The 24,671-nt window shown below is 40.8% G+C and overlaps 1 protein-coding gene across 4 annotated transcripts in view; it reads right to left on the reverse strand.

The window, feature by feature from the left end:
* ZNF618 (zinc finger protein 618) overlaps positions 1 to 24,597 on the reverse strand; it is a 169,589-nt gene extending 144,992 nt beyond the window's left edge. For 3 of the 4 annotated variants that reach the window (XM_025360813.1, XM_025360811.1, XM_025360814.1), the window contains exon 1: positions 24,464 to 24,557. In XM_025360813.1, the coding sequence (XP_025216598.1) occupies positions 24,464 to 24,496 (33 nt within the window). In that variant the 5' untranslated portion in view covers positions 24,497 to 24,557. Of the gene's footprint in view, positions 1 to 24,463 lie in introns of all 4 variants that reach the window. The other variant, XM_025360810.1, reaches the window with a different exon arrangement.
* Between the last annotated feature and the right edge of the window lie 74 nt (positions 24,598 to 24,671).

The raw sequence follows: 24,671 nt of genomic DNA on the forward strand, positions 1-24,671 counted from the left end.
CACGCTAAAACCCCATCTCTACTAAAAATACAAAAATTAGCCAGGTGTGGTGGTACACAACTGTAGTCCCAGCTACTCAGGAAGCTGAGGCACGAGAATCACTTGAACCTGGGAGGTGGAGGTTGCAGTGAGCCGAGATCACACCACTGCACTCCAACCTGGGCAACAGAGCAAGACTCGGTCTTAAAAAATAAAATAGAAAAATAAAAATAGAAATGGCAGTTTGTCAAAAAATTAAATGCAGAATGACCGTATGATCCAGCAATTCCATTTCTAGGTACATACCGAAAAGAACTGAATGCAGAGTCTCCAAGAGTTGTTTGTCCATCCACGTTCATAGCAACATCATTCATAATAGCCAAAAGGTGGAAGCAACTGATATGTCCAATGATAGACAAATGGATAAACAACATGTGGTATGTACATATGAGGGAGTATTATTCAGCCTTTAACAAAGAGGGAACCTGCCATGTGCTGCAACACAGATGTACCTTGAGGACATTATGCTGAGTGAAACGAGCCAGCCGCGAAAACACAAATGCTGTGTGAGTTCACTTCTATGAGGTACCTAGAGTCATCTAAGTCGGCAGTCCCCAATCTTTTGGTACCAGGGACCAGTTTCTTAAAGACAGTTCTTCCATGGACAGAGGTGGGGGCAATGATGGTTTCAGGATGAAACGGTCACACCTCGGATCATCAGGCATTAGATTCTCCTAAGGAGTGCAACCAAGGTCCCTGTATGCACAATTCACAATAGCACAATTCACAATAAGGTTCACGCTTCTGTGAGAATCTAACGGTGTTGCTGATCTGACAGGAGGCAGAGCTCAGGTAATGCTGGCTCAACTCCTGCTATACAGCCCAATTCCCAACAGGCCACGGACCTGTACTGGTCTGCAGCCCGGAGGTTGGGGACCCCTGATCTAAGTCACACAGAAAGTGGAATGGAGGCTACCAGAGGCTGGGGGGAAGGGGCAATGGGAAGTGGCTGTGTAATGGGCATAGAGTTTCAGTCTGGAATGGTGAAAAGACTTCTGGAGATTGGTAGCCCAACAATGTGAACGTACCACTGAACTGTATTTTAAAATGGTTAAGATGGTAAGTTTGGCCGGGCGTGGTGGCTCAAGCCTGTAATCCCAGCACTTTGGGAGGCCGAGACGGGCGGATCACGAGGTCAGGAAATCGAGACCATCCTGGCGAACACGGTGAAACCCCGTCTCTACTAAAAAATACAAAAAACTAGCCGGGCGAGGCGGCGGGCGCCTGTAGTCCCAGCTACTCGGGAGGCTGAGGCAGGAGAATGGCGTAAACCCGGGAGGCGGAGCTTGCAGTGAGCTGAGATCCGGCCACTGCACTCCAGCCCGGGCGACAGAGCCAGACTCCGTCTCAAAAAAAAAAAAAAAAAGATGGTAAGTTTAATACGTGTACTTTACAAGAAAAAATTAGGGGAAAAATGTCTTAAAATCTAGAAAAGGAGCCATGCAAAAGCCACCTACTGAGGAATTTCTTCTAGATGCTACAGATGTGGGGATAAATCACAGGGCATCACAAGGGACCATCTCACAGCCACCCTCCCTGAGTCTCTGATGCATGCTGATAAGAGGAAAACCGAGGTGACAGGACCTACAGGGAATGCCAGGAGAAGCTAAGCTACTTCCAGCTAGGGCTTTCAAACCCATCCCACAATCCTACCAGGAAAGAATCTGAGCCTAAACCACTGGACACTTCCCAGCACAGCTTCACTAAGCGAAAGGAAAGAACCACGTATTGAGGTAACTACAGTCTCAGCCTCACCTCATCAACTTTAGGCTGCTGCATCACTGATCTGTCTATAAATGTGTAACATCTAGCCCTCCTCTTTCCACTCAGGGTTTGAGGAAGCAGTCCCAGCTCTTCCAGAGGCTGAGGCGGAAGGATTGCTTGAGGCCAGAACTTTGAGACCAACCTGGACAACATAGCAAGACCCTGCCTCTACAAAAAAATTAAAAATTAGCTGGGTGTGGTGGTGCACACCTGTAGTCCCAGCTACTCAGGAGGCTGAGGCAGGAGGACTGCTTGTGCCCAGGAGTTCAAGGTTGCAGGGAGATATGATCCAGGCTGGATGACAAGGCAAGACCCTATCTCTTAAAAAAAATAAACTAAAAATCTGAGGAAGCAGCTACTGACTTCATTTTAGGATATATACCAGGTCAAGCCAAACATGCCAAACACGAGACTTCCCTTATTTTGAATGAAGAAATGAGGCAAACAGGGGGAGGGCGAAGGAAACAAAACGGGGTTACAAAAATAGGAGTTAAGCATCATGCTCAAGATTCGGAGAAGAAACATTCAGAGCACAGTGTTACTCTGGGAAACAGAAATACATCTCAGACACGCTCCTTTGTGTGCTCAGTAAAATTAAAGAAAAGAACAGAGTGAAATAGAAAGAGAAGCTCCAGGAATGAAAAGTGCACGGAATCAAATAATGCCATTAAACCAGTATCAGGCCAGGCACAGTGGCTCACGCCTATAATGCCAGCACTTTGGGAGGCTGAGGCGGGCAGATCACCCGAGGTCAGGAGTACAAGACCAGCCTGACCAACATAGCAAAACCCTGTCTTTACTAAAAATACAAAAATTGGCCAGGCATGGTGGTGGGCACCTGTAATCCCAGCTACTCGGGAGGCTAATCAGGAGAATCGCTTGAACCTGGGAGGCAGAGGTTGCAATGACCCAAGATCGTGCCACTACACTCCAGCCAGCCTGGGCAACAGGACAAGACTACTTCTCAAAAAAGAAAACAAAAAAACAAAAAACAAACACCCCAGTATCCAAAGCAGTAAATGGCAGAACCGTCAGTGCAGAAAACTGAGTAAGTGATGCAAAGGAAAAGCTGGGGAAACACATATAAAACTAAAAAAAAATTTAAAAGATTAAAATAACCAAAAGTAAAGATAATTATGGAAGGCAAACAATAGGAGTATATGGATATATAGAGATAACCGCCATTTTAAAAAGATGAGGCCAATGGGACATATGGAACAAAACATTTCCTATTATTAAGAAAGAAATCTATAGACTGCAAGTACATGCCATGTTCCCAGCAACTAATTAAAAGACATTAAAATGTAAGAGCCTGGAATAAGCCTCAAATTTCGAGGGTGAAAAAAGAATGATACAGGCATTCAGGAAGGCTGGGGACAGGGAGGAATTAAGCACAAAAGCAAAATATCGTGTATCCTCTAAATTATATTCTAAAATATTAATAACATAAGACTACAGAACATCTCTTGAGTACTGAGGGATGAAATGCATAACCCAAAAATGCTATATTTATCCAAACTGCCATTCACATATGAAGGAATCAAAAACATCTTCTTAGTTGTACTAGTATATAGGGGGAAAAACTGTAATCAGATGAAACAAAACACATCAGTTATGATAATAAATATAAACAGGGATAAGTTCCATATTAAAAAACACAGATCTCAAGACTCTTGAGTTTTTAAATATAAAAAAGCATGATATCGAAAAGAAATACATAGTAGCTATTTTTTTAAGTACATAGAACACGCAAAAGTAAAATAAATATGTAAAACTATACAAGGTAAATTCCAACAATAGAAAGCAGGAAGTGCTTTCATAAAAATCACTAGAATTAAAGGTAAAAGCAGGAAATGAACTATAAAAATTAGAAAATCCAGAACTGAAAGCAGAAAGCATAAAACAGGTCAAGGAGGGCCTATTTTTACAAATTAAGGGTACAACCCATAATAAAATGTAGAAGGCAGGTATATTTCTGTTAAATGACCTAGTAATAAAATACATAAAGTAAAATATATAAAGCAAACAGTAAAATCAAAAGAAATAATATTAGAAGACATTAACGGGCTCTCAATTTCTTGAAATAATTAGAAAAACTTAATAATATACCTAAGGCCCTATGGGGAATCTGACAAATACAATTAATAAAGTCAATGATATACAAAATTGGCTTATGTAATATGTGAATACAAGCAAAAAATAAACCCTAAAAACAGAAATTACTTCTTTTGCAAGCAGATGAAACATTTACACAAATTAATATTTAAAAGGAATTCAAAAATTTCAATAAATTACAAAAAGCAAAAACTATTATTGGCAACATTTCTCACAACAGAATAAACTAAAAATGAATAAAAATAAACACACTGAAAAAGAAATAACACAGAAATTTAAATTATACTTATAAATAATCTTTAGGCTACAGAGAACATCAAAACTACAATTATAGAATATTTAAGGGAGAAAATAGTAATGACACTTCACAGTAAGTGACTTGGGTCACTTACAGATGTGACCAAAGACGTACTCAGAGGAAAATTCATTGATTAACCCAGCACTTTTATTACTAAACAGAAAAACAAAGAGCCAGGCTTTCACCCAAGATTTTTTTTAAAATCTAAAGAAAGCAGAACGGTGGGCTTACTTAACATAAAAATATAATAATTTGGAAGTAGTTAGAATTGACAAGCAACTTTAAAAATTTAAGGGGGAAACAATAAAACAACAGAAATCAACCAAATACTCCCTGAATACTAGTCATTCAACCAAGGAATAAAGAAAAAAATAAAACAACTACAAAAAAAAAATCAGTTTAGGAAAAGAACTATACAGAGGACATTCTTAAAATAACATTATATTCTGTTCTATGCAAATACAGCTCAAATTCTTGATGAAATGAATACATTTCTCAGAAAATATAAATGGTCAAAACTGTCATGAAAAGAGCAAAAGCCAAAATGTTATTGAAGAAAGGATTATAGTGGAAAATAATTATCTCCAAAAACCTGACAAGACAGAGTTTAATGGCAAGTTATTTTAAACTCTGAAAAGATAATTCCCGTGCAATATAAATCATTCCAAGCAGGGACTACAAATAAACATCTGGCATGCACACTTAAACCCTCATTTCCTACACTCTTACAAAACACTAAATTGTTTACACATGACAAGGCCTCAGAATCCTTCTCAACACAGCAATCTCAGCGACCACTACCAATAAGTACATAATCTTAAATGTATTTATCCTCCATGTTTCAGATCACTGGAAATGCTGGAAAGCTTTCTAATTTATAACCCCTATACTAGCATGACCCCCCCTTACAAAATGACAAAAACAGCACACTAAAAATAAAACTGCAGGGCAATCTCACTAATGGATATAGACACAAAACACTGCAAATTGGACCCAGGATGCATTAAAGAATAAAAACACCATGAACAAAATGGGCTCCTTCCAGGATAGTTTAATATTAGAAAATCTATTAATATAATTCATCACATCAGCAGATCAAAGGAAGAAAACCATATGGCCATCTGGGTACATAATAAAAAGGCATTTGTTAAAAATTCATCATCCTTTTTCCCCCTATTACTAAATAGCTTTATAGTGGGGGAGGGGAATGATTCACACTCCATTGCAGAAGAAAAATTCAAATACAGAAAGTTGAAAATCAGTCCTCTATCATGTCACTCACCTCCATCTTCACAAATTTTAAAAATAAAAAACTCTTAGCAACTCAGAAGGATGCTTACTTATATGATAAAAAATATATATTTCTGAAACAAAATATCATACTTGATTACAAAATGCTAGAATCCTTCTCACTAAAAAAAGAAATAAGAAATAGGACAATACAAGAATACTTGTTATCCCTGTTATTATTCAAATTGTTCCAGGAGGTCTAGTCAATGCATAATATAAGAGAAAAAAGGATAATATTGTAAAAAATGAAGGAAAATGAGTATTATTTGCATATGATATTGTCACCTACCTAGAAACAAGAAACTGTTAGAACTACGAAGGTAATACAATAAGTTATCCACTAACATAACAATCACATAAAAATCAATAGTTTTTCTATATACCTACATTAATTAGGCAAAATATACAATGAGGGCAATGACCTCAGTCAAAATTGCCGTCAAAAATATCAAATATCTAGCAATAAACTTAAAAATAAGTGCTCCAAACTTATTTGGAAAACTTCAAAACTTGAGTCATATAAAGGAGTATGAATGAATAAACAGACCATGTTACTGGGTGGAAAAAACATAATATTGTCCTACCCAAGTCATTTTATAAATTCAATACAATTACAATTACAAATACAAAGCTAAGTTCAAATGCCACTTCCCTCAAGAAGTTGCCCTGGATTCCCTTTACCAAGATTCATCTTTCCCTCCACCACCCTTGGCAATCAGTCTGAGAGCACTGAACTTTCTACAGCACATTCCAGAAGGCTGTGAACAAAATTCATATTGATTCAGCACCTTGGCACCTATTAAGGGTCAATGCCCACAGTTGGCACAAATATGTAATGGTCAGTCAGGTGGATGGATACATTGAAAAGGTGTTTAAGATCTTGAAAGACAAAGAATCATCCTCCAAATACAAACTGTTAACATAAATGCAGAAAAACTGGTTACTACAGAATAATAATAAAATGTGAGATCTAAAAATAATTTACCGAAAAATTACTATTTGTATAAAAAAATAATGCAAGGATAGATATGAAATTGACAAAATCATCTTGGAGCACTGTGGAATTATGACTCGTTTTTTGCATACATACTCTGTTTTCCTCATTGAACACGAACTCCTTTCATAATAATAAGTCAGTAAAACCTTTTTAAAGAATATACTACATTTATTTTCCAAATGAACAAAGCTTCCCAAAGCCTAGTATCAATAAATGTCAGAAAAGGGGCAGGTGGAAATATAGAAATGTGTTAAACTAATATGTATTCTTGACCCAATAATCTCTCATTGGGATTGTATCAAAAAGAGATGGTTTTAAAATATCAAAATATTTTTATATATAGGAGATGTTCATTACAGTATAATTTTGTAAGTGAAAAATCAGAACCAACCTAAATGTTCAACGATAAAGTATGAGTTAAATAAATTATTTTCATTCTCGTCTGTGAATATTATGTAGTCTTGAAAAATGGCTTTGTCATTAGGAAGACAAAGCAGCTTGAGAAGATGGGGGAAGGAAAAGGCAGGAACAGAACTCTAATACGTTATGACTTAAATAATAAAAATATGCTTACAAAATAACCTGAGGGAAAGGTGTCCAAATTTTAATGGTAAATGTAAGAGGGATGACATTTATTCGGGATGATCTTTTTATTTTCTGATTTCTCTATAATATCACTAGATTGTTTAAAAATTAACTTATTAAAACAAATATTAGTATGCAACTAACTGCAGCCAGGGAAACATTTCAGATAAGCCACAACTACCATATTCTATCTGATTCAATAAGGTATTTATATAGTCCCTAAGGAAATATACCGGCACATCCAAAGCATGTTTTGAAAGGAACTCCATAGGCTTTGGGGCTGGACAGACTCAGGCTCCAGTCTCTGCCCTGCTACTTCCTACAGCAAGTTTCTTAACCTCACTCAACCTCAGTTTCCTTATCTAAAATGGCACTGATGCCAGTCTGGCTAACAAGGCGAGTCTGCCCAGTGAAGGAGTCCACCAGAAAGTGGCCCAACTTAGTGAGCACAGCAGGCAGTGCAGTCATTTATCTGCTATTTCCTAAGTCTGCTCTTAAGACATGATTCTAACGTTAACGTTTACTTTAAAGCGATCAAATTAAAATAGTGTGATACCTGTACATCTGTACATCAAGAGGACACAACAGACAGTCCAGAAACAGTCCTAAATATATGGAAGTTTAACGTAAGATGAAAACAGCATTTCAAATCAGGCAGGAAAAGATGGATCATTCAATTATTGGTGTTATAGCAAAGGGCTCACCATTTGGGAAAAAATAGAGCCTGATCCCTATGTCCTTCCTTTAAACCAAATATATTCCAAATAGATAAACCATTTAAGTATAACAAAACCTATATAAAAAATAGAAGAAATTTATAATTTCTGTAAATGCTTTTCTGCTTGTTTCCAGTTATTTCATATTATTTATAAACCCAATTCTACTGTGACCACTTATACACATATCGCATGGTATAAAGACGTAAATATTTCTTGTATGTTCCTACAAGATAAACTGTTGATGTGTTAGGTTATGGAAGTGTTTAACTTTTTTCTTTGACCATCTGAACCATTTTGAAATGTGCAATCCAGCAGTGTTAAGTATACAGGCAGCCCTCTGTCTTCATGGGTTCCACATCCACGGACTAAACCAACCTTGGATTAAAAATATTCAGAAAAAAAAATGAACAGCTGCATCTGTACAGAACATGTACGGACTTTTTCCTTGTCATATTCCCTAAAAATAGAGTATTTACAAAGCATTTACGTTGTATTAGGTACTATACATAATCTAGAGATGATCTGAAATATAGAGGAGGATGCTCCTAGGTTCTGTGCAAATACACCATTTGACATCAGGGACTTGAGTATCCATGGATTTTGATATGGGGGGCGGGGCATGGAACCAATCCACCATGGATACTAAGGGACAACCATGTTCACACTGTTGTGCAACAGATCTCTACAACTTTTTCATTTTACAAAACCGAAACTCTCACCCATTTAACAACTGCCCATTCTCCTTGCACCAGCTGCTGGCAACTACCATTTCACTTTCTGTTTCTGCATTTGACTTCAATTTCTCTCATAAGTGGGATCACACACGGTGTGTGTCTTTTTGTGAATGCCTTATTTCACCAAGCAGAATGTCCTCAAGTTTCATCCATGTTGTAGAATGACAGGATTTCCTCCGTTTTTAAGGCTGAATAATATTCTATCATACATTGTTGATTTGTTGGGTTATGTAAATGTTTAACTTGTTTCTCTTACTATCTTAACCATTTTTAAATATACAATCCAGTAGTGTTAATAATAGAATATTCTTCAGCCTTAAAAATGAAGGCTGAATATATCATATTTTGTTCACCCATTCATCTGTAGATGGACATTTCAGTTGCTTCCACCTTTGAGCATTGCAAATAATCCTGCAATAAACATGGGTGGAAAAACATCTCTTTGAGACCTTGCTTTGAATTTTTAGATATATGGCCAGAAATGGCATTGCTGGATCATATGGTAATTCTATGTGTAAGATTCTGAAGAAACACCCTACCGTTTTCCATAGCAGCTGCACCAACAGCACACAAGAGTTCCAATTTCTCCACATCCTCACCAACACTTTTTTTTTTTTTAAATAACAGCTATACTAATGGGTATGAGGTGATATCTCACTGTGGTTTTGAACTGATGAATGATGTTGGGCATCTTTTCATATGATTACTGGCCATCTGTATATTTCTTTGGAGAAATGTCTATTCAATTTCTTTGCCCATTTTTTAATGGGGTTATTTTTTGTTGTTGTTGATTTATAGGATTTCTTCATATATTCTGGATATTAACCCCTTACCAAATACATCGGATTTGCAAATATTTTCTGCCATTCTGTAGGTTGCCTTTTCACTATAAATTCTTAATACGGAGAAGTCTTTTTAAATGTGACATGCATTTACGCATACACACAAAGAATTCAAAACACAAAAATATAAATATTTTTAAAAAGTAAACATTGCATTTAACCACCACTTCCACTAAATAACATTAAGTTTTAAAAAGTCTAGGAAAAAAAAATGGAATCTAAATAATAAAGTCAGTATCTCCAAAATCCAAAGAGCTTTTCTTTAAAAATGTAAAAGAAAAGATAAACACCCCAAGAGAAAAATGGGCAAAAAGATTGAACAGGCAATTCATAAAAGAAATGCAAGTTAAACATATCGACCAAAATATAATGCAAGTAAAACATACCAACCAAAATGTAAAAATACACCAACAGATATTCAACCTCATTAGTTTGCCCATCATGCCATCAAAGGTTTAAAATACAAGCACAAGGTGATGACCAGGATGTGTAAAATGGGCACTCACAATCTCCTAATAGAAATGTAAATGGATACCACCTTGCTGAGAGACACTTGGCAAGTTCTGTCTACATATAGAATATAAATCCACAGTGGCCCTGCAGCCAGTTTTCCAGTGACGTTAAGGAGATGATCATACAAGTGAGAGGCTGTACGAAAAAGATGTTTCTCACAGAGTAGATTATAACAACAACAAATCAGAAATAACCAAAATCTAATCACACACTGAATTTTGGGCCATACATAGGGTGGAAACACAATGTAGTCAGTAAAAAAATAATAATGAGGATCTATCTACATTTGCTGCTGATGAAAAATATCTATGAGTTTAAAAAGGAAAAGGTATCAGGCCTCAGAACAGCATGGAATATAATCCTATTTGTGTAAAATCATATGTACTTAAATATGTAGAGATGGCCTGAATAGTGCTCATCAAAATGTGAAGAGTGGTTATCTCAGCATTTCAGGTGATTTTTTGAAAAGAACAACATTCTTTTTTTTTTTGTACTACTTCAATGTTTTTGTAACGAACATGTTATGTTTATAGTCAGGGAAGAAAAACTATTTTCACTTGGAAAAAAAAACAGAAGTGGAGAACTAACTCTTGGTAGACATTTCACACTCAGAAACCAAAATAGAGCCTGCATTCTATGCAGAGACAGTCCTGAGTTCAAGTCCTGGCCCTGACACTAGTTACCTGAATGACCTTGGGCAAGTTATTTAGCTTGTGTCTTGGTTCCTTCCCAGGAAAATAAAGATGATAATTCTAAGTCATGGAGTTGTTTTGAGGATCAAGGGACTAACATTCACTAGGTTCTCAATCAACATTAGTCTCATTCTCCCTTCGAGCTCATTATTGAAAGCATATAGCTGTGCCTGGCACATAGGTCCTCAAAATGTGTTAGCTGACTGAATGGAATACACAGACGAACAGACAGTCACATAGAAGAAGAGACGTCTGAAGTGTGGAAAGATGGAATGGGTGAGTGGGTAGAGAGAGAGATGCATGGAGAGGTAGAGAGCTAGTCAGACAGATTGATGGGCACACTGATGGTACCGTGGCCCTTGTTTTCCAAAGACGGCCACATCAACATATATCCCATCCTACATGCTCAATGTGATGTTGACATGGCTCCATAGACAGATGAAGTTGATGTCCTGCCCTCTGAATGGCACACACCTTTGAAACTGCCTCAATCAATACAATGTAGTGAAGTGATGCTGCCTGACTTTGGAGGCTAAGTCATGACAGGTGAGGCTGCAGTTGCTTAGTGCTATCTATCTCGGCACATGCGTCTTTGCAGCCTCAAGATGCCACATAAGAAGTCTAGCCATATATGAAGCCTCTATGCTGGAGAGACCACACATGGAGAAGGAGGGAGAGAAAGAGAGAGAAAAAAAGAGAGAGAGATGATAGCAGAGAGACAGGCCCAAGGAGCTCAGCTGTTCAAGTCTTCAGAATCCTGGCACCAAATATGAGCATGGAGAACCCTTTAAGATGACTCTGCCTCAGCCACCATATGACCACAACCACAGAAAGACCCCGAGCCAGAACTGACCAAATGAGCCACTGCCAAATTCCTAGCCCACAGAAACCATGAGAGACAATCAATGATCGTTGTTGCGTTAAGCCACTGAGTTTTGGGGTGACTTGTTAAACAGCAATAACTATCTAAGACAGTGAGGTGAGTGTATGTGTGGGTAGGAAGATGAACTGGCACTGACTGGAGGATTTCTGCATGCGGAACCCTGGCAATCAGCACTGTCTTGCACTTGAAATCAGACCTTACCTTGTACATCTCTCTTGTCTGTTCCAATGGCCTCCTGCTTACCTGGCTCTTCCAAGCCTCTCTTACCTCAGCTGTTCATACTTCCAATCGCCCTCTGATTCTCTATTAACTGCCCTCCTGCCCAAACTAACAGCACATGCTTTCTAAGACAAGCTAGTCCAAGCCCTTATTGTACAGTAGGGAAAACTGAGGTCCAAAGAGGGCAAAAAATGTACCCAAGACTGGAGAGCACTCAGGGCTATTTCTCCTCCGACAGCCTGTGGGCTCTAGGTATCCCTGGGGTTGAGTTCTGACTCCACCTCTCACGGCCTGTTACTGCCCCATCAGAGCAGCAAGCGACGCCGCAGGCCCTGACTGGGACATGCCAGAGCTCTTGGCTCCAAGCATACCTTACATCTGTCTGGGCATAAATTTGCATTCTGAATCTGGGAGGCCCTGATTCCAAGTATGTCAAATGTAATTAATTACAGCAAACCTTCTGCAACTGTTTTCAAACGTGGTATTAAAGGCTTTGTGAGCAAGGAACACACAACCCGCTGGTCCGCTGAGGCACATGGGGAGCTGGGGGCTGAAAGCCAGGGAGTCCCGGACCCAGGCCCCACAAAATGGGGAGAGCAGCTTCCCCAGACGCCATGGTTCAGAACCCACCACAGACAAACGGGTGGCCGTGTCTAAAGTCCCAGCCCATCCACCGACTCCACATCCTGGGCAAGTTACTATGCCTTCCTCAGTTGTACAACGGGAATGATAAGATTCCACACCTCAAAGGTCTGTTGTGAGCTTAGAATATGGTGGCCACCTAAATTTGAATCCAGCTGCCACTTACTAGCTGTGTAGCCTTGGGCAATTCCTTTTACCTCTGAATTTCCACTCTCATACTTAAAAAAAAAAAAAAAAAAATCTCTACTTTACAAGGTGACTGTTTTTTGTTTTTGTTTGTTTGTTTGTTTGTTTGTTTTTCCGAGATGGAGTCTCGCTCTGTCGCCCAGACTGGAGTGCAGTGGCCGGATCTCGGCTCACTATAAGCTCCGCCTCCTGGGTTCACGCCATTCTCCTGCCTCAGCCTCCCGAGTAGCTGGGACTACAGGCGTCCGCTACCTCACCCGGCTAGTTTTTTTGTATTTTTTAGTAGAGATGGAGTTTCACCATGTTAGCCAGGATGGTCTCGATCTCTTGACCTCGTGATCCACCCGTCTCGGCCTCCCAAAGTGCTGGGATTACAGGCTTGAGCCACCGCGCCCAAGGCCTGTCGTACAATAAGCACTCAGAAAATGTACAATGATTATATTTCAAGGCAGATAAATTCCACTGTGCAAAAATAATGTGAGATAAGTAAGAATGCTAAACTTCAGTCCTTGAAAAGTTCCCAATTTAAAAAAAATAGGAGTTTATAAAGCTGAATTTCCAACACATGGCTCAAACTCCTTTCAAAACATGAAGAGCAGGAGTACTACTGAATTGGAAAACTAGAGACTGTTGCTCCTGGCCTGGGCCGCTCACCCACCTCCAGGTCTCTGATCCAGGCTGGAAGTCAAGGGAGATGACCCCCCCACCCTGCCAGCTCTGCCCACTATAAAAGGATGCCCTCTGGGTCTTTTAGCAGCCTTCCTTCCCAAATCATTACAGGAAGCAGACAAGACTTGGCAAAAGAATGGCTTCCAGTCCCTGCAGGACCCAAACTCCACAGTCCCCAATGTGACCTGGATCTCTCTGCCCCAACTAGCCCAGAACTGCAACCTGATCCAAAAATACCCCAGTTCAAACTCAAAAACGAATTTGGAATTTTTTGGTAGGCAGAGAAATTGTCAGGGATTATCTTTTAGATTTGTGTTTGCTCATCTTGTTGGATTTGCTTTCTTTCAAAGTGTTCAACTAATGTTTAGGGGAGGGATAAGTAAAGTGGGAAGCAATATAATTTTTTCCCTGAATTACTAATCTCTCTCTCTTTTTCTCTCTCTCTCTCTGTCTTACAAACTCCCATTACCTCCTCCATTTTAACCACCTACTTATACTAATGCCTACACTACTACATCATCATCCCATGCTAGGTTCTGAGTCCTGCAGTCTGTCCAGGTATCTGATGACAGTATTGTGTGACCCTGAGAAGCCACTTGCCCTCTCTGGGGTTCTACTTCCTCTACTATAAAAGGAGCAGGTTTGCTTACATCAGCACTGTACAATAGAAATATAATATGAGCCATGGAGGCAATTTCAAATTTCCTAGTAGCCACATTGTTTAAAAAAAAGTAGAAAGTAAAAAGAAACCAGTGAAATTAGTATTAATAATGTATCTTATTTAATCTAATATGTAAAATATCATTTTAACCTGTAGTATTTTCAAATTATCACTGAGACCTTTTATAGTCTTTTTTTTTCTACTAAGTCTTTGAAATCTATGGATTGACTACCCACATTTCAACTACTTCTAGCTACGTGCAGCTAGTAGATACCAATACGTACTGGATGGCACAGGCTTAGATGCTATCTGTGACCCTTATAGCTCTAGACCCCTCTGATAAAACAAAGGCAGGCCTTACAACAAATTCCAACTAAGGCTAGTAGCACCCCAGGGAAGTTTCTCTTCCCTGAGGCCTCATTTCAGACTAGTTTCAGTTTTATTTCAGATCCGTTTCACTTTCTGCTTTTCCAGCATACTTTATAAGAAACACCCACATAAACACAATTAAATTTTTATAGTTATTTTTCCCATTTGATGAAATTAAGAAAAAAAAAAAATTCCCCAACATCCAAAAATATCTTCGTTTATTCTTTTTGGGTATTCTAACTTCCCCGACTACATCTTCTTGGCTTGCAAAAACTGAGTCCAAAATAAAACAAAACACAAATTCTCTGCAAACTTTCACCTGACAAAAATTCCCACCCTTAGTCCCCCAATTTTCCACAAAAATGTTGAGACAGGCAGGAATTTGTATGGCACAGGCTCAAAGCTGAGAGGTAAGAATGGCTAGCTCCTCAGATACGCTGTCTTGGACAATAACACATCCAGTAAGCAAACCAAAAGTGCTTCTGACTTTGAGTGCTACCAGCAAACTGCAAGCCGAGGACTTGCCAAGTGATACTCAGGCCTCCTTCACTTTGCAGTAGCCATTTCCACCCCTGGGGGAGACACCAGGTTTCATTCCTCCCTGGGTCCTCACCCAGGAACAGGGCTGACCCCTGGTAATCAAAGATCGACCCCTGACACAGAGCTCACTTCACTAGAAAGCAATGTTTTTCCCTGTGTTTTCTACAGCAGACTGGGGGGCCAAGCATCACCTGACTCCATTTATTCGCTTTAGCTTATATAGAAAGCCTCATTCTGCTTTGTCAGCCAAAATATTTATATCATTTTTTGTCAACTCAATACCATCCTCACCTCAGCCTCCCTCCTTTCCTTTTTAAGAAAAGAAAGGAGTTGTCGCCAACATGTTTCTCCAGTTCTTTGCTGTTCATGAAGCACTTTCTAGTCCATTAACTCATACAATGCTTTCAAAAAGCCTGGAAGGGTTTAAGGATGGCCTGTCCTCCCACTTAACAGATGAACAAGTAGAGGCTGTCCCAGACCCCAAGGCCTTCCAGGGCGAGGCAGGCCACATACATGATTGAAACAGGATGAGGCTGGGGACAGATGCAAACAGGAAAGAATCCGTGAAAGGCCCACAAATTCCAAACTTTCTGAACCCTGGGCTGGCAAAAAGATAAAATAACATACAAGAAAAGGGGTCCACTCACCTTGTGGCCCTTAGTGTGAGACTCAGTTTATACAACTTACCCAGCATAGCACTAACAACTGGTACTAATTATAAAAAGTAACATATATTTAGAAAGTAACACATATGTCAGAGTTTACAAAGCATTTCCAAACATGTTATCTTATGTCATTCCTGTGAAGAATCATTATCAGCCCATCTCTCAGATCCAGAAATTAAGATACGGAAGGACTAAAGAACTTGTCTGTGGACTTAAGTGTGTAAGCAGCAAACCTGTCCCAAACCCAGGTCATCATCGAGTAACCCCAGGGCCTGCCTTTCCCCGCTGCCACTTTACGCTGCTGAGAGACACCATCCAATCCAGCTGCCTAGCCACAGGCGTCTCCCCTTTGAAACCTGATCACTCCAGGATCAGGCAGAGAAGCAGGTCATCCAGCCCGGCTTTGATGACAACCCCAAGGGTATCTAATTATAACAAGGAAGGGAGGAGTCAGGATTCTCTCGCTATTTCTCAAGACCAAATTAATTTTAATTCCTTTTGATACAGTGTATACGCACAGGGCAGGAAAAGCACTGGTTGAGGAGTTAAGAAATTTGAGGCTTTTAGTCCCACTTCCGCTTGTTCACTGAGGTCTTGGGCAAGTCACTCCACCTTCTTCCCGAGGCCTTAGTTTCTGTGTGCGCGCACGTGTGTGTGTGTGTGTGTGTGTGTGTGTGTGTGTGTGTGTGTGTGTATCAATAAGGAAGGACAAACTGGCTTCATGTCCCATGGGGTATGTATGTGTGTGTGTGTCGACAAGGAAGGACAAACTGGCTTCATGTCCCATGCTAAGCCCAGCTGATGGGTAGCATTATATAATACGAAGGACCCTGAGGCCACTGGCCAGACTCAATGGAAAGGACCGCCATGATCAATTAGTGATGTCTGCCATGATCAGTTAGTGATGTCTGCCACAGGCGGGAGGATGGGGAATGGCAGCATGTATGTTCATTATTTACCATCCTTGGACTAGATGATGCACAAATAACATGCTGCAAGTGAAAAGAACTTTGCCCTTTACAAAACTTTTTTCTTACATCTCTCACAACTTTTACAAGAACCCTGTGCATCGTCATCATCGTCATCAATATATTATCATCTCACCTTTACAGATAAGCACTCTACGGTGCAGGGAAATGAAGTACTTTGGCAAACACCACAAAATGATTAGCTGGTGGAGCAGAGAGGGGAGCCGTGCCTTGGCTCTCTGACTATGCTCTGCTCGTTCTGCCCTTGGAAATGTCAAACTGGTGCTCCGCTCTTGTCGGGCCAGCTCATGCATGTGGCTGTTCTGAAGAGACCCCCCATTTACAGGGCTTCATCTCCCTCCCATGGGCTACTTGCCCCTTTTAGAGGAGAGGCCACAGCAAAATCACAAAACCTACACACAGACATGGCAGGAAAGTAGTGCTAAGTCAGAGTTCCAGATGTTTCTTCCCAAAGTGAAGTCCTGCCTTCACTGTATGGGGTAGGGCAAGCCCCGAGAAAAGTGAGGTAAACAGAGCATGGAGCCCCAACAGGTCATAGTCCTCCCCACCAGGAGGACAACACTCAATCCTAAGATGCTTTCAAACTGATAGATGCACCAATGATTTTGTAACAGCTTTTGGAGAAGAAATAAGAGGGAGAAAAAGTTCACTAGGAGAACAAATCTACTGTAAGGCACATCCTCATTTCAGAAATATAAAACGTGGGAATGTGAACATTGAGAAGAGATGTCTACCTTCACTTAGGATTCTATGCTCGCTGGCTGAAATTGGCCATAAAGTGTTAAAAATGACAGCGTTTTATAAAACGTGCTGGAAAAAAACTAAGCAAAGAAACAGAAGGTTCTGTTTTCTCCCATAAGCATCTTTGACATCTGCAAACTAAAATTCAACCAAAGATGGGGTCACATCACACATTTAGCTGCTTCAGGCTGAAGGGGCCCATGTGCCCAGATATTCTGCAAACAGGCCCCTGGTGTTCAGTCCCAGGACAACTGGCTAAGAAGAGCAGGCACAGATACAGGGCACTGCTGTACTCCATTCACCATACCTGCAAAGCAGGCAGCTGGTGGCCCCCCACCCACTTTAAAGAAATACTTTGTACAAAAGGAGTGAGGAGGGCAGGGGTGAAAGTCATCAGACGAACTTTTTAAAAATCCCCCAAGACATGTAAAGGAGCATTTCCCCATCTGAGGATCCCTGTTGGACCTATTATTCCAGGGGAGCCATGGCTTCAGAGCCAGCTACGAGAAAATGTGCCTCGGGCTCCGTAATAAAACACTGGCTTTGACCAAATGGCCAAGCCCAAATTGGTCATCCACTCTTCACTACACCTAAAGCCCACTGATCTGAGCTATTTCCAAAAATCAAATGAAGTCATCAAATATTTACGGAGCTGCTGCTCTGCGCCAGACCCTAAAATGAATAACCGGTGATCTCTACCCTCACGGATGTTACAAGTTGGCTGGAGAAGCAGAAGTGCAAACAACCGACTCTGACCTGTGGGTCGACAGTGTCTGGGGGGGTGCCATGGGGGCAGAGGGAGAGGAAGTCTACCTGGGGTAATTTGTTGGGGGGCTCTACAGAAGAAGAAGTGCAGCTTATCTTGCGGAAGGTCTGGTTTCTCATGGAGCAGATATGAATGAGGGAAAGGGCACCAGAGGCAGGGGCCCCAGCATGAGCAGAAACTCAAAGACACACAGGTCCACCCGCCATTGAGATGTATCCCTTTTAAAGCCTTGCCACAGGCTCAGAAACAAATCCAGAAACATTCCAAGGAGCTAGAGCAGCCCCAGAATGAAAGCATCCAGAATGCTTTAACAAGAAAGTCTCATGGATGGCAGGCTGTTTTAAAGCAACAGCCAAGAGTGTACATTTTCACTTGTCACCTGACTTTGCCTGCTAAAGATAAGCCACCAGGCTTCCAGGACTATCCCGAGTGTTGTCAGTGGGATTTAATCTCCCCAAATGGAGAATCCCTGGCCACTGGGTTGAGTCAACTCACACGCATGGACCACCTTCTCAACATGCATTGACCACCTTCTCAGGTCCTCAGACTGGCTGACAGTCTCCCCATGTGACCCCTTCATTTAATCCTAAAACCCTGCAAGGCTGGGATCATTAACTCTCTTTTCCCAGATGTAGAAGCTGTGGTTCCAAAACCAGAGTGACTTTCCTGAAGTCACCCAAGGCTAACCACACCATGAGGTTGGATTTCAAACTCTGGTCTGGCTGACCTCAAACCCAGCTTTCCATTTTGCCAACTGGGGTGGATTCGGAAAATTTCTATGCATCTGACCTAAGGCCTGGCCTGGGGGGGATTTCCTGCTGATGCCATGTTTTCGGCTCAGAAATAGATTTCATTGCCAGGCCATCTTTTACCTCTGATCTCCTTCCTCTCCTCAGACCCCAGCCCTGGTCCTGGCCACCTGCTGCCTTTTTGCAACTTCATCCTTCTCTCTGGCAACACTTTATTTAAAATGCACTTCAAAAAACAACTGCCTCCCAGACTCACACTCCTTGACTTCAACAGCTCACAGGCTATGACACATCATCCCGGAGTTACTAGCCATCATTTGTCATTTTTAACTACAGCACAGTGGCCTAACCCTGGCAGAAGACTGCTTTGGGACAAATAAAAGGGAAATGTGGGCCACTCTAGCCAGGAGAGCTATATGGATGGAACTCATCGTCACTATAGGCTGAAATGCCTCAGAGCATGTGAGATTCAGATACGAAGTCCCACCAACAAAACCAAGAAGTCTGAAAGGTGTTGCTACCCTTCTGGGGCCAGCCAGTGATGACGACAACTGGTCCAATCCTACGGTGTCCAATATGGTAGCCACCAGCCACATGTGGCTGCTGAACAGGGGAAATGTGGCTGGTCAGAATTGAGATGTACTGTAGGAGTAAAATACATTAGATTTCAAAGACTCACTACCCCCCAAAAGAATGTAACTTGTCACATTAATAATTTTCATATGGATGGCTTGATGAAAGGATAGTATTGTGGACATACTGAGTTAAATATGTTAAAATCAATGGCACCTGTTTCTTTTACTTCCTTTAATCCACTATGAGAAAATTAAAAATTATATATGTGGCTCACATTGGGGGCTTGAATTATATTTCTATTAGACAGCATGGACTTGACACATTTAAAAGATGAGGAGACTAAGACAGAAATTCTGGGATTTTCAAGGAAGTGACCACACACAAAAATACAGACCGTGTTCTTGTCTGATTAAATTAAATATAGCACAAACACAAACTCTCTAACTCCAGAAAAATTTCTCTGGCAATTCAAACTAAAAGTGGAGAACAAAAGACAAGGACTCTACACACTTTAGATCTCCTCTCCAGCAAGAAGGCCTTGCAAAGATACTGCCTTCAAACTTGCATCTGCCCTTCCATATGTCCTTCCAGACTCATCCAAGGCCAACAAGCTGGGGTATGTGCCTGGGTCGCCCATGTGGCTGAGCTTTCTTCATAGGTGGCCCTTGAAGTGGGCTCAACCAGGGCTCAAAATATGTGGCACAGGACACCTAACCCACAGGGTTCACCTAAAAGTTAATTGAGATAATAAATGCGAAAATAAAGTATAAGCAATAAAATGCAGTATACCTGCAGCACATCATGGCGGCTCAGCTAGTCCAGTACCTTTCAAACTCTCTTGACCGTGATCCACAGGAGGAAATCTATCTCACATCACAAACATACATCCACAAATATAAACAAAAGTTTCATGAGAGGATACTCACCTGTACCCTGTGCTATGCCTCTGCTATTTTTGTTCCCCTATATTCTATTCTTGTTTTTAAAAAATTCTGACTGTGATTCACTAAATTGATTTCACAACCCACTAATGGCCCATGATTCAAGGTCTCACCTGGGAATGGTAATTAAGAGGTACACTCTCCACTCTCATTTACATTGCTGTTTGGCCACTGCACCCCTCTCTCTAGAATATGGGAGTCAGGATATAGCCTCAGAATCCTTCTCAACACAGTGATCCAGGCAGCCATAACCAATTCCTTGGAGTTACATTCAGAAATGAAACCTATTCATCATTATCCTTGATCTGATCCCAAGTGTTCATTTTATAAATGCAAAAATTGAGGCTCTGAAGGAAAAAGTGATTTGCCCAAGGTCATACAGCAAGACTTTGTGGGGGGTAGGGCTCCCAAAAAAAAGCCACTTCATTTTACATCACCAGAAAGAAGGTACAACTGACCCAAAACATCACAAGAACAAGGAAAAAATTCAAAATTTCCTCATGACCATGAAAAGTCAGCTCATATACATCCAGTCAAATATGGCAAGGAAGTTCTTATCACCCACCAAGGAGAAGACGTAACGATTCTGAGGTCAGAGGAAGCAGCATGCCAAGAGCTGAGTCAAAAGTGAGAAAAATATTGTATCTGACACTGGAGGAGTTTTAAACCCAGTTTCTCAAGTGAAACAAGCCATTGGCTGTTTATTTTCTAGGACGAGGGAGAGGTCAGCCTTACACTGACCAGCCATCTTTGTTACTTTCCTTCTGCAAAAGCAAGAACCCTTGTTGAAATTCACCTCTGTGCAGGGCTGGAAGAATAAGCAAACCTCTTTTCCTAGCTTGCTCCAAAGTCAAGCTATAAAGCAGGCACTTGAAATTTCAAACCTTATCAGAAAAAATTAAAAAAAAAAAAAACAAAAAAAAACACTCCTTAGGCAGAAAAGCAAAACATTAAGTAATAAGAATCTCCACTGTGAAACTGAATATAAATGATCTTTCGCCAAAATAATTCAGCCCATCATCAAATTACCACCCCTCAAGTCCAATTTACCAGGTATTTTGCCCAACAATCTAAGAGAATGTGGTGAACACACAGGAGCTAATAAAAATTAGCTCATATATCCATTTCTGGTCACACGTCCACCTAAAATAGGAGGTGAGAGAGCCAAGGCCAAGGTCAGATCTCAATCCAGAGAGAAACACCAATAGAAACAAAAGAAAACTGTCCCCGCCCCCAATAGAACCATCATGCACCTCTACTTCCTTTACAACAAACATGATCAGAATAACCAATTAAAAAAAAAAAAAAAAAAAACATGTCTACAAAACCAGAAATGATTTTCAACTTCTAGCCATAGACAACAGAACAAAATTTCAGCAGAAGGAATGAAGGAATCTGAATTGTGTCAGGAGATCCAGGCCACACAAAGGGACGTGCTGCAATATTTTTATTCCTTGCACCAGAAATAACCTGTTATCTGCAACCCTGACTTTTTCTCAGATGCCCCTACCCCGCTCCACCCCTCCCCAGCCCATCTCTCCTTCATCACTGCTAAACTCAGGCCTTCTGCCTCATGAGGCCTCCAGAGCCCCTTGGAAATTATAAATTCCTTGACCGTCCTAGTCATCGGCCTAAATAATTCAACAGAAAAAAAATTTTTTTAATTATGCTGCCTAAAAAAAAAAAAAGCTCATTCCAAATATGTCAGAATGTGACCAGTCAGCCCTGAAGGATTTCGTTACTAAAAAAATAAAATCTCCCAAATGCAATGGCGATGATGGGAAATGTCAAACCTCTGCCATTGTCAAATATATTTCACAGAGATAATATATTTGACTTATTCCACTTAAACATCCAAATTTCCACAAAATCGGGTTGGGAATCTATGGACTGGGGCCACCAGTTTTTCCAAGACCAGCTAGTGGCTGGCAAAAGGGGCAAAGGGTTTCCTTTCTTGCCCCAGGTGACCCATCACCAATTTCCAAGCCAAGGTCCCTCCAAGATCGCACCCTGCAAGTCCTAACAATATGCTCTTTTTGGACAGAAACATTATAACTTTTGGGGGGTAGGCTCAAAATCCCCAGCAAGTTCAATCAGATACTAATTTATCACAAAACCCTTCATCGTTGGGTGGGTACTTTATTTTCATCTGTCAAATTTCAATTCAGTCAATATTTATTTGCCTTCTTAAATTTTTTTTTCTTTTTTGTTTCATTTGATTCATTTTAAGGCCAAAACCTCCTCATGAAATATTGTTTGCATATATGCTTTCATATTCCAAAGGCAAACCTTGGGTTTGGCTTTTGTTTGTATTTTGATTATTTTTCCTTTATTTTGTTGCTGCTAAAATCAGCTGAGTTGGTGTTTATCACATTTCTTCAGCAAAGTAAGTGTTCTACCAAGGAAGATAGATAAGAATTAGAATTTTCATCTCCTTTTTGCCCATCCCTCTTTTATCTTTTTCTTGTTAAGTCAGTAAAATTTGTGCTTTTTTTTTGGTCACAAACTCCCCAAAATGATTAAGGCTAATGGATTTTTTCCCCCTTTGAAAGTAATCAGGTTTCTGAAAAATAACAAATATTGATAAACTACCAACCTCACATCACAGTCAAAGAGGCCTGAAACCAATCTAAATTTTTTTTAAGTAATAAATTTTTCAAATTGGAAGAGTGAACAAGACAGAAAAGGGAAAATTTTCTTCCTTACCAAGGATTCCTCAATCCTTGTCTTCATCAATTGATTCAGTTGCATGTCATAAAAAATGAGCTTCTGTGAATCCACTGTTAGTTTTTTCATAATAATGTTAATTATGCATATCTTATTTTAATGGCGGTCTCTCCTACAAATCTGTGGGTTACTCAATTTGTATAATGTATGAATTTACATTTTTTCCACTGAATATTGCTCAAAAAAGGTCCCTGACATTTTCTGGATAAAACAACAACAAAAAAGAAATGCCTAGACCTTTCAGGAAACAAAATCAGAAAACAGTCTTAATTATTCCATCAAAACAAAACAAAAAAAATACCCACACACAAAACCCAACAAATAGAGAAAAAAAGAAAGAAAGGATTTCACTGTAACTTTTTCCGTTTCTGTTTTCTTTAGAATCTTAGGATTTAAATGCAGTAAAATGTAAATGCAAAATTAAAAAAAAAAAAAACTACAATTTTTGGGTGTGTCCAAAGCCAACATTTTAGGGTCTATTTTCTCTTTTAAATCCTTCCTTCGTGGAAATAGAAAAACTTTAAATATTGCCAAATAGAGAAATTAGTCTTTTTTTGCCCGCTGAGCTAAACAAGTTCCAAATTACAATGAAGTACAATTTCTAATTGCTTCATAAAGCCAATTCTCTCAGTTTTCCCTAAACTCAACAATTTCCCTCCTTTCTTTATTCCAATTAGTTTTTTTCTCAAACTAAAATGAGTTGGGTACCCCAACTGACTTTGCTTTTAGGAGATTTTTTGCTTTCTCCCCTCCAAGAACTGAATTCATTCAAATTCCAGCTTAATTTTCATTTACATATTATCTGGATTTGGCTTCAGAAATAAAAATTGTCTCCATGCTTCTGGAAAGATCAAAGTGAAAATTTTCACCCGAAAAAAAAAAAAAAAAGAATCTCTTACCCCTCCACTGCCTGGTAGTGCAAACTTTTGAAAAAATAAGAAATAAAAAATATTTCTTTTCAATTTTAATTTCTTTTTTTATTTACAAAATAGTATCCTCTAGGTGGCGTCGTTTTAATGGGAAAAAACTACCGTTTGAAGAAAAATTAGAAAAAAAAAATTGAGAAAGGAAAATATGGCCTAAAAAAAAAAAAGATTGTTGCAAAAATGGGGGATCTGGGGGGAAAGACCTCCCGGGGGGTCATCGGGGACCCCGAGCGCAGAGAGGGTCAGGGGAAAATTGCAAATTTGGGGGGGAGGGGGCAGAGCTGGAAGGGGTTGCATTTTTGCAAAATGTGAATTGTCCAAACTGAAATGGCTGCTCTGTTCTCTCGCCGCTTTGTTTTCTGGGCTCCGGTCCGAGCCCGGGGCCGGAGGGGGCGCTGGGTGGGGGCCCCAAAAGACCCCCTCGTCACCCCCACCCTCCTCGCACCCCGCAGCGCCCGGGGGGGTGCTCTCCGGACCCCGACTCTCCCGTTTGCGCCCACAAAAAGCTCGCAAACGTGCCCAGGCACTTTGCATTTTGCAAATCTTGCAATGAAGTGGCGCAGCGCCCCGGGCCCCGGCCCCCCGGGGTCCCCCGCGCGGTGCATGCCCCCGGCCCCCCGTCGTACCTGCGGAGCCGCCGCGCCGCCCGGCTGGTTCATGGGTCCGTGCGGGAGGAGGCGGCCCCGGCGCGTCCTGCTCCTCCCGGGCCGGGCTGCTGGTGCGCGCACAATGCCGCCGCCGCCGCCGCCGCCACCGCCGCCGCCGCCGCCGCTCCCTCCTCCGCCCGCCCCGCTCAGGCCGGGGGGGCGGGGGCGCTGGGGGCGCGGCGGGGGG

The sequence above is a fragment of the Theropithecus gelada genome, chromosome 15 (assembly GCF_003255815.1).
Source record: "Theropithecus gelada isolate Dixy chromosome 15, Tgel_1.0, whole genome shotgun sequence".
NCBI classification, from domain to species: Eukaryota; Metazoa; Chordata; class Mammalia; order Primates; family Cercopithecidae; genus Theropithecus; species Theropithecus gelada.